The sequence below is a fragment of the Lolium rigidum genome, chromosome 3 (assembly GCF_022539505.1).
Source record: "Lolium rigidum isolate FL_2022 chromosome 3, APGP_CSIRO_Lrig_0.1, whole genome shotgun sequence".
NCBI lineage: Eukaryota > Viridiplantae > Streptophyta > Magnoliopsida > Poales > Poaceae > Lolium > Lolium rigidum.
The window spans coordinates 227,793,111-227,804,625 of NC_061510.1; the positions used below are offsets into that span (position 1 = coordinate 227,793,111).

General features: G+C 45.2%; 1 protein-coding gene across 1 annotated transcript; it reads right to left on the reverse strand.

The window, feature by feature from the left end:
- Nucleotides 1-1,053: 1,053 nt before the first annotated feature.
- Nucleotides 1,054-4,351, reverse strand: LOC124696119 (diacylglycerol lipase-beta-like). Its single transcript, XM_047228894.1, has 7 exons — nt 4,061-4,351; nt 3,248-3,439; nt 2,884-3,156; nt 2,498-2,600; nt 2,024-2,142; nt 1,585-1,743; nt 1,054-1,497 (listed from the first exon to the last, which is right to left on the reverse strand). Exons 1-7 carry the CDS (start codon nt 4,349-4,351, stop codon nt 1,054-1,056), a joined length of 1,581 nt encoding a protein of 526 aa, XP_047084850.1.
- Nucleotides 4,352-11,515: the final 7,164 nt, after the last annotated feature.

An 11,515-nucleotide genomic window follows, 5' to 3' on the forward strand; every position in this document is an offset into this window, starting at 1 on the left:
CTAATGAAAATGATAAGTTAGTTAACAAAGTTTGAAAACTAAAGAAGGCTTGGGTGATCAAATTCAATAGATTTTAATTTTGAAGACAACCAAATACACGAAATATCTGTGCACGACGAACACTACCATCAAGACCGCTGTATGAGTGAGTATATCCTTAATCATGCGCTTGTACGTGTTTAGTACGAGGATGGTGCCGGCGCCTGAGCCGGCGACGGCGTAGCACCCCTGGTGGTACCTACACGCTTGACAAGCGCAGAGACTACACCCATTATCTTCTCCAGGTCGCCGTCTTTGGAGAGCAGGTCCTTCTTCTTGGACGCGCCATCCCGCCGGCACTCGTCGCAGTTCCACACCACCAAGTCGCTCTCCGTCCTGGCGATGAAGCTCCGCACCTGGGCGAGGTTGACGGTTTTGCGGCCGAGCCGCGCGGCCGCGTCCTCCATGTCCGCCGCGCACTTGTCCATGCACCACCACGCGCCGTCCTTGATGCCCTTCTCCTCGTCGCGCGCGAGGGCGGCCGCCGCGGCGGTGGTCTTGGCGGCGGCGCGGACCGCGATCTCTGCCAGCGCCGGCGCGTCGGCGGACTTGCTCTTCGGGCCTGCCGAGAGGACGGTCGCGCAGTAGTCCGGGTACGGCGTGTCGGCGCACGCCGTCTTGACGTCGGCGGAGACGAGGGAGGCCGCGCGAAAGAGGAGGACGAGGGAGATGGAGAGAGATAGGAGGGCGCGGGTGCTGCGGCAACGCGTCGCCATGGTCGGTCCTCAAGGTGAATGCGAGGTTTGCGTGGAGCTATACCCCATATATGGCGCCATGCCCGCTACGTGTGGTCGGGGGCCGCTGCCTCCGTCGGCGAACGACCGCGCTGCACGCATGCGCTGGTCAGCCGCACGCGCGCACCACCTGTTCGACGTATTTGTCCGAGACAGAAATCCAGAGCTAAATTTATTTCACACTCATATACAGCATCAGACATCTGTTCCCAGTTTTCGTTCGTGGAATGTACAGCAACAACCCTGACTATCATCCTACCAATCTCCTTGTATTTTCAGGTTAGTCCAATGGGACGTCCTCGTTGGTGTCGCTGAGAGGCGCATCATCATCCTCCGCAAGCCTGTCGATGAGCATCTCCATCGTCTCGACGTACCTCGGCATGTAATGGTCCCTTATCATAGATCCCGCGAGCCGGATCTTGCCGTACATGCCGCGAGGTGTCTCGTAGAGGGCAACACCTGCATTCTGACCGCCTTGCTCTTCTGATACTGGCAATGCAACCATGTGCATGATCCGTCCTGGAGGGTATAACTGACGATGGGAAGGCGCTTGAGAGGCGTCCGGCGCCGATTGCAGGGCTTCCATGAGCTGCTCCGTCTCTTCTCGGGCTGTTCCTTCCCCCGCTTCCGTGTCGGGTGCTTCAAGAGTTTGCCTGCCTGCAGCGACATATGGCCAGCAGGACAGTGCAGAATGTTTCTTCACTATGTACCCTATGTTCTCTGACTCGGACTGGAATGGCAAGACAAATTAACAAGGCACAGTTTTTTTTCTTCAGAAATCTGGGTTTGAAAGAAAAATATATTCTTGTACCTTGGCAATGTAAGACTCCAAATCTGCAACCTTAGAGCTTGGATTGTGTACAAATGGAAAGTAGGATCGCATGAAATTCACCGAGTGATTTACAAAACTCAGGATTCTTTTCTGCTGAATATGTTCCCGGAGATCAGGTGCCCACGATGATGCAATAACCTGCACATATTTCATATAAAATGAAAACATATGAGGCTTTTTTTGGGGAGTACAACAGCCGGGGTTTGATTGAAAGCCTCAAAAATAGGAGGCATCCTTGCAAATAAATTGAGTTTACAGTAGAAACAACTTATTCACTTCTCATAACCAGCTAATTGTTCTTCATCATGAGGCATTGAGACAACTAGTTCATCACTCATTAGCTACGGAAGGAAAACAAGATTTATAGATTCCATTCATGCTGGCATCACTGCATCAAACTAGGTGGACATCGGGATACCTCTGCGCGAAGACTGGCAGCTGAGACCTTCCCAAAAGATGGCACCACGTCGGTTTTGTTGACAACAGTGGTAACAAAGTCTTTGCTCGACTCAGCCAAGTCCCAGGTCATACAAGCAGCTGGACAGTAGCAGCTTGATATGTCAGTGTGTTATACATCTGTAACGAAATATTTCTAATCAATTGGAACGAGATAAAAGGGACTGAAATTGTCCAAGATATTAGTTGCCCTGTTTCAGACTAGTTGTTTGGCATGCTTGCGCTTTTAGTTTCTTATTTCATATTTGTGCCGTACTCGTACATGATTCCACACAGACGTTTCTTAAAATGTATGACTGTCTTCTTAACCGTTCTACAAGTGGTGTAGCATTATTAGTACGGAATTGCTAATCTAGATGCAGTTTTTTCTTTTCTTGATACTCATATGTTTAAAGGTTAGGTTTCAGTCGGTTGTGGGATGCAATATAGTAGGTACCTGGTCCAAAAGCAATACATGAAGATGATGATAACTTCTTGTTCTCACGTAGTATGCATGTTAAAATTGCTGCAATAGCAGCACCCATTGAATGCCCAATGATCTAAAATGGAACAAAGATGATATTATTTTGGTCAGCAAATATCTTGATGGAGCAATGATATTCTCTTGTGAGACTTCATCCAGAGGACTCCTCGTGTCATCTGCATTACTTTTTAGTGTCGCGTCTGTGGTTACTTTACAGTTAAAGTTGCCCCATATTATTATCAAGAGACAAAATAGCAAAAATTATCGATCACTCATCTGCCACATGTCTATTTTTTTTTGGTGAATCGTTCAAATGGAAAGCACATGTGCATAGGTTCAGAAGATATTTGATTACCTACCTTAATTCTGTAATCTGGAAATAGCTCGACTGCTCTGCTGATGCAGGGAATTGCCTGATCCGCAATCCAACGAGCTGCTGCAACCATTCCACAGTGTGCATGCCCAACCACTACACTCGTTCCACGGCCTTCTTGTGACACTGCATGATGAAAGGGAACCTCTGCGGCAGTTGCCGCCGTCAGGCGATCCTTAACACTAATAGCCCCCCTGATGAAAAGGAGAAAGCATCGGGTACTTTCATCGCGGACAACCGTGAATTTGGGTTTCATAAGCTGCATAGAGGCACCAGGATTCACTTTAAGATGTTTCCAGTTCACAATCTGTACTAAGATGGTCAGCATTTTGGGTCAGGGTGATGCATACCTTTGCCTTGGAATTCCTTGTGAGAATATCACTCTGGTCATACCCACCAAACTCTAGGAACACTTCAAAAGGCTTCTTTGAGAAGAACATGCAGAGTCTCAGGCATCTGAGAAGTGCAATGAGCTCCTGCCTTACTCCAGGACCTTCCAAGGGCACACAGTTGCTACCTGCGTACTCATGCTGCAGATTCCCCTGAAGAAAAATGAATAGTTAATCAGAGAAGAAGCAATACAGAGTATTTTCTTCAACGAAATAATGGCAACCATATTTGTTGGGTTAGTGCCATGAGTTCTTCATAACTGACAAACTTAATGGATTGTCCTCAAAACAAAAAACTAATCGGAATGCCATTTAAGATAGGTAGGCGTGTTCATTTGGCAAATACTTCGAAATGGACGTCATTTCCTTTTTCAGAGGTTCTTTCAGGAGCAGAGTACGGCTTGAGCCCTTGTTAGTCAGTAGTCAGCAAGCAACTCATATGAATCCAACATGCATTGGTATCAAAATTAGAACCCAAGCAAATTATCGATAAAATCTTTCAAATCCAAACGAAGCACATCCTTCAGAAGGGAAAGTTACTGTTTCAAAAAAAAAATCAGGAGAACGACCTGCCAAGAGTCAAAATCAACCGTGACCCAGGCCTCAGGCATTGCTGAAATCACAAGCATGATCACATAATCAACCAACCATAATACTAATATAAAGCATGATGTAAGACCAAATCAAGCGGAATTTACAAGCCTAGATCACATATGTTTCCTCTAGCAGAGATGCCATTTGCGACTATTCCAGCAGATCGAAACATTTGATCACCTGAAGGCGCATGTAGTGGCTGATCCCGAAGGCGATGTCTCCGAGCGGCCACTTCCCCAGCGTTTCCCCGTACGCGAACCCCACCGTCCTGGCCGCCACGGCCATCGCCTCCCTCCAGCTCGCCGGCGCCTTCTCTGGCCACCTTTCCTTGCTTTCCCCCTCGACGTCCTTCCGCCCGGGCCGCCGCCTCGGCACCGTCTCCGCGCCTTCGGAGGACAGACGCCCCGATAGCACGACATAGACCAGTGCCGCCGTTCCCGCCGCCGAAGATGCCACCCGCTTGGCCCCCATCCTTCGCGCGGGATGGCGGGAGCAAAGCTGCGGAGGCGCCTAGAAATGGCAGCAGGGTTTTTTGGGAGCGATGGACGCAATTGCCCCTGCCATTTTCCGGTTTATATTTGCAATTTTTTGAGATGTTTATGTTTGCATTTGCTTAGCCTAGAGTCGGCTAAAAGATTCAAAACTTATTTTACGAGCGGATATGAGAAAAAAACAAAGTGGTGATTAATAAATAATAATCATATAAGGTCACAAAGTAGATTTATTAAACATCTTTTACCGTGAGGAAGGTTTATTTTTAGAGATAATGAGGAAGGGTATTTTGGGAACCAAATCCCATCGCAGGGGTATATGCGGGATGCTTAGGCTGATGCTCCTAAGGATAGATTGGATATTCCACTAGCTCAGCCAAAAGATACCTGCTGCGTTTCAGTATATGGTACGTGCCCGACTTCATTAAGATTGTCCGATACATCGCTAGGAAGAGTGACGAGTCGACTAGTCACGACGGAAAGTATCATACACTAGTATCGTACGCATGATACTTAGTTTATGATACTAACCCACAATGCGTAAGTATCATAAGATAGTATCGTAGTATCATCATATTTAATGTTTTGTAGAATCTCAATGCAAATGTGTGTACATGATGTGTTTGCCATTAAGTTTTCTAGTTTTACGTGCGATGATACGGTATCATATTATGATACCACTCTCATCTCTCACCTCATTAATTGGTGTGCCACATCAGATTTTTGCCAACATGGCATGCATAATACTATTTGTGATACTCCCATTGTGGCTAGTCTAAGTGAGTGATCTAGCAATTGAAAATATTGATCAAATTTGAATGCTAAAAACTCTTAGCACGGACTCTGCCATTGCAGTACTGAGGTGCTTGGAAAAAAAATCTATAGACTCGGATCAGTCCATGTTCTATCTGATTTAGGTTGACCCCTATAGCCAATGCTAGATGCCCCACTCGTTTTACCTCGTCCCTAAACTGTCCCCCAAACGGCACTGAAAGAGCGTTTGGGGACGTATTTTGTTCATGCCGCGTTTGGGAGGACGTCGTTCCCCAGCTGTGTCCTCCAAACGCCGCCCCCAAACTTATTTTAAAGGGATTTTGAAAATACAATCATTTATTAATATAGCATACAAATAAATATATTTGCGGAGATTGTTTTCAAATTAAAATACAATAAATAATAAAACAATTAAACAAATGTTATAAATGGGGTTAGATCAAGGTGCCGCGGTATTTGTTGATAATCCTTTGATCCTCCATATATGCTCAACGAGATCAGCTTGAAGTTGATCGTGAATATTGCTGTCACAGATCTCTGCGTGCATGGCGAGGAAATCAGCAAAATCTGCAGGCAATTCATGATCAACATCCACAAGAGGGCTCTCACACTCATAGGGACCAACATGTGTCCTGGCATGATTCTTGCGGTCATCCTCGATGATCATGTTGTGCATGATCACACAAGTCTGCATCACCTCCCACATTTGGTCGTGAGACCAGCTTAGAGCAGGGTACCGGGCAAATTGCAATTGAGATTAAAGCACACCAAATGCCCGCTCGACATCCTTCCTGCAAGCCTCCTATCGTGCAGCAAAGTGGGAATTCTTCTGACCTGATGGAGTCGATATTGTTTTGACAAAAGTGGCTCATTTGGATATATACCATCGGCTAGATAATATCCTTTGGTATATTGGTGGCCATTGATCTCATAGTTGCATGGTGAAGCGTGCCCTTCCACTAGTCTGTCGAACACGGAGACTGTTGTAACACATTGATGTCATTGTGTGATCTCGCCATGCCAAAGAAAGAATGGCAAATCCACAGGTCATAATCTGCCACAACTTCAAGCACCACAATGCAATATCCATGACGCCATTTGTATATACCTTGCCAAGCAAACAGGCAGTTCTTCCATGACCAGTGCATGCAATCAATGGTTCCAAGCATTCCAGGAAATCTTCTAGCAGCATTTTGTGTCATGATCATGCAGTCTCTTCCTCAGTTGGCCCTCTCAAGTAGTATTTGCCAAACTTTCCCACCACAGCTCGGCAAAATTTGTACATGCACTCAATAGCGGTAGACTCACTCATGTGAAGATAGTCGTCATGTGTATCGGCATGTGCTCCGTATGCAAGCATCCTCATGGCGGCGGTGCACTTCTGAATCGACGAGAACCCGGCAACGCCTACAACGTCGTGCTTGAGCTTGAAGTAGGGGTCGAACTCTCGAACGTCGTGGAGGATATTCATGAACAAACCCTTGCTCATCCTATATCGGCGCCGAAAATTGTCGGCAAGTGTTGCGTCATCAACGAAGTAGTCGTTGTGCAGCATGGTATGCCCCTCCATCATCTCCCGGGGCTTCGACTTCTTTCTCCCGGCCTTGATCCTCTGCGGCGCGGCCTCTTCCTCTTCTCCGCCTCGGCGTCAAGCATGTCTCGGAGGGACGCGATGATCGGCAAATTCTCTCGGATATCGTCGCAAAGAAGGCTTGCTCATCCTCTAGCAGTCGGACAAGCATCTCGTCGTCGCTATCCATGCCTGAAGTAAAATTAATGTTTAAAATTGTGCCGCGACAGACGAAGTAACGAACATCGGCCAATCGCGCCTACATGGCAAGTCGTCGAACACCTTGTGTGCGTGGAGGTGGGCGAATTTGACGCCGCGTTCCAGGACGCGCTGGCGAAGCGGCGACGGTGAAACGTCCGGCGAGAGTGCCAGCCGCGACGACGGTGCCGACTCTCAGAAGAGATCAGTCGTTGAAACGGGCGGCAAATCCAGCGGCGGCGGAGGGGTGGGAGGCGCGGGCGGGAAGGCACGACGAGAAATAAAAGGCGCGAACCAACGGTTTATGCAAATAGTCGCCGAAAGGTGGGAGCCCGCCTTGCTTTTCGTTGTGTCCGGCGTGCCGGAGCATCCCCTGTGGGGCGGGGACGGGCTCGGGGCGCTGGACACCGTATCGGACCACGCTAAACAAAAAGAGGTTTCGAGGATGTGGCTGGAAACTTTTTTTATTCGATGTGCCCCAAATCCTTTTAGGGGATGCTTTTGGGGACGCGGCTGAAGATGCTCTTAGACTCGTGGTGCTACGCAAGGTTTATGAAGAAGATATTCTTATTATATATATGTTTCTTTTAGAATTGATAAAATTACCAGGAGATTAGATGGGGTTAACGAGACAAGGTTATAAGTATAGCATCTCCACTAACTGGGAATGTCACAATTTACACATATAATTTATGAACAATATAAATCTAATCTTTACTATTATATTCGAGTTGGTCGTACGTCATACAACGCGTTTGGTGAAGGAGATTGGAAACATCCTGACCGTTTGATCTAAATCCAACGATACAATATGTTATTGTAATCCTTGGATTTGCTAATTACGATTGTCTGCCACCGATGAGTGAAGATACCGGTTGGAGCCACGGCCGCGACCCATCGTTCCTGACCTCCTCGAAACCCTACCACAGAATCCCGCCGGCGCTCCCGTCTCATTCACCCGGCCAGCCCTCCCGCCGCCCTCTCGTTCTCTTGTTCGATCCCGCAACGCTTGTTCTCTCTCTCTCCCCGTCAAAATCCACAATTCCTTTGCGCTGCCACCGTCCACATCTCCTGGACCTCGCCGCCTCGATCAGCATCTACTGGCCCTCACCATCCCGATCCACATCTCCTGGACCTCGCCGCCTCCATCCACATGGTGCGACGAGGCGTCCACACCGTCGCGCACGGCTCCGGCAACACGATATCTGAACCGGCCTAGACGCAGTCATCCGCTCACCCAGCCCTACTGATCATCGAAGAATTGGAGACGGCGTGGTCGCCAAGATTCGGCCGGGCATGAGCTGTTCTTGCAACTACGAATTGGATGCCCTGGACGGTCGCCGTCGACCTGACCTCATGGCTGTCTAACAACCCACAAACCCATGAGCTCACCTCTCCTAGATCATGGTGTTGTTGTCCTTCGCGATATTTTGTTGCCCGTGTTTTCCCCAAACTCCTGTCAGCCTGCTCCCTGACGTGTTGCGTACTGAAGGTCACCCAGCTCCTTGCCGCAAGCTAATCGCTCTCACCTCTGAATTCATCTCCAGGAAGGCCAGTTTACCATGGCGACCAGGTATGCCATTGGCTCTGCTGAAGTTGTAAAATTGATGAAAGAACTCAAGATTACTCCAGCCCAATATACTTACACATGCAACGCACTGGTCTCTAAATTATTTTGACAGGGTAGAGAAAATAGAATTGGAGGAGTAAAAAAACTATTTGGTTTCTAACCATATATTCAACTGACCGGTGTAGGAACTACTGCAAAGAACACAAACAGTTTAGAGACCATTCGTAAGCCTCTATGATTGATGCAGGAACCATCATGCCAGATATTTTCTACTAGGGAAAAAATAGATGATGGATTCTATCGTGGAAAGCTTTGAGTTTTGTGTTATTTCTCTTCTCAGTTACATTTTTATATGCACATGCTACAAACTTTTCTTCGATTCACGGTCCATTCCTTTTTTCCCGGTTCCTCAATGACTAAATCAGCTTTTCTTTTTCCTATCCATTATGAGTTTATCAGGAAGATCATTTATTTTGGTTATGCTAATATTAGATATTAAGTTACTGCAGCAACCTCTATCGATTGAACAACAAGATTCAGAGTACCTTGGCCGTAATAGCAACAAGATCATCCATCAGTTCTAATTAACTGGTTTGTCAGCCGAACTTTTTGTCTCAATTCTGCTTTTCTACTAAATGCTATGTCCAAGGAGATTTTTAGGCGCCACAGAATAATTCACCTTGAATCCCAAGGAAATCAGATTGGGGAGTGCTCGATAGTTTGTTTAATCTTGTAAAATGTCCATGTACTTTACTTGGGCACAGTGCCCGTCAAGGTCAGGTATTACTTGCAGGACCATGCCCTTTGTTTTTTGATGTAAGCGCATAGATTATCCATGTTTACTGTCACATGGATGACATTATCTCTGGAATTTTGGATGTGAAATTTTCATATCAGCAATATAGCATGTACTCGATCACATTTTTATCTTAAAGATCATTTATTACTACATTTTTATTAATGCTTTAGGTAACCTTTTTCACACGCCATTAGAACTACTGTTGTTGTTGTCAAACACTCATAGTTTCAGGTTATTCAGTAGCTTGATTTGCTTCTGCTAGGAGGGGATTTCCATTAGATATACCGTGGTTGTTGGGCACTCATAGTTTTAGGTTATTCTCGCAATATTTTGAATCCGAATGTTATGTCCAGTAGTTTCAGCAAAGCGGAACGTGCGCACTGCAATTCCTAATTGGAATTGAATGCTTCTACATTTCAGTTCTCAATTATAATCCATATCTTGCTCAGAAGAATTGTGGGAGGTTATTGAGGTATGAAGCTTACTTCTTACAATAAAGATGTGCCATAGTTTAGCAATAGGGTGATATTCCGTAATTGGTCTACTCTTATTGTGCGGTGGTGTATGGTTTAGTTCAGCTGTAAATATGCATATGATTTACATGGTGGTTTTATGGATTTCGCTAGAACTATGAAGTTAAGAGTATCCATATGTTTCTTTTTTCAAGGAAGTTGTAACACAATTGTTTCACTCTATAGATTAAGTTAACTTCAGAGAGTCATCAAGGTCAGGGACAAAACCATCTTCATGCCCAAATTTAAGTCGGTCCATGTGTTACTACCTTAGTGCCTTTCGGGGAATATGACGAATAACTGATATGTAGTAGTGGCCTGCCGCTGGCAGTGTTTTGTAGGGTTCCGATTTCTCTTTGTCGTTTGAGGGATGTTGGTTCACACTCATTACGTGCTGATGGGAAGTGGTGTAAGCATTGTACAGGCAAGAAGTCCAGATCATTGAATTGAATCAGTAAGTAGCCCCTCTTCCATGGGTGTTTAATCACTGTACTAGATTCAGTTACGAGCTTGATATTGTACTACTAAAATCCCTCCTGAATATTCTAAAAAAAAAAACCCTCCTGAACGAATATCAGCTAAGAGCCTAAAATACAGTTCTACCGAACCTTGGTTCCAGGTTTCACTGTCATTCTACAGTTTTGTTCATTGTTATTCTGTACTGCGCTTGGTAACCAAAATGATATCTAGAGACTTGGTGGAATTGCAGGTTGATCTCAGCTACTATTTTCCAATCAGGCTGTCCAAAGAGATTGACATGCAATCACTATTCACTATATGCAGTGCCAGAGGCATTTCCAGGAAAGTTAATCTTTTGCCTTCTGAACATTTACGTTCCATTCTTCTGACAATAATCAAAGAAGACTTAGGCTCTACATGAAAACGACACACATGTAAAGAAGAGAAATTAGTACTCACTTCGGCAATAATTACTTGACGCACAACACATGCAAACTGAAGCCCATCAAAGCGGGCAATCTGGCGAGGAGGTTTAGTACATTGTGTTCTATGGTTTTCTAAATACTCATTATGTGTAAAGCACGTGCATCACCTGGAAGTTGGAAAGAGTATAATTTTGCACCTAATGCACTGAACCAATAGCACTCCCATTTTTACAAATCTGTCTTCTTTGAACAAGGAATTATTTTATCCTAATAGATTTCATATATCTGATTCATGTGTGATTCTATAGATAATTGCACTGATCTATTATTCTTGTTCTCCATGTGTTTTTCTATTGCTACTGTAATGTTATTTTTGCCTTTTAACAGAGCAAGAAAAGGTCTTCACCAGATTTTTTGGGAACCACTGAGAAGGATAGGTATGAGGACATTAATCATATACTGGCATCTGAAAGTAAGCGTGTCTACTTAAAGAAGTTCTAGAAACTAAAAGTACAAAAAAAATGACTCTTCTAACAGATTTCCTTCTTACACTTTATCAATTAGGTCATGGAAGAATAATGTCCTGTTCCTGAAAGAGATCAATTGGCACAAGTGCAGTACTTGGTGTTGCATGCTTGCTTGTAGCTGCGTAAGATCCATTGAGTCCATTTTTTATCTTTTACTTTTAATTAAAGTTCATTTTTCTTGGTTCTGATTTGATATGTTGTAAAAATGTTCAAACTTCAGTAAATATATGATGAGATTGTCCATCCAAAGTAAATGAGCTCTGCTAAATTACGGAGAATACATCAAGGATGAGGTCTATGGTTCTGTGCA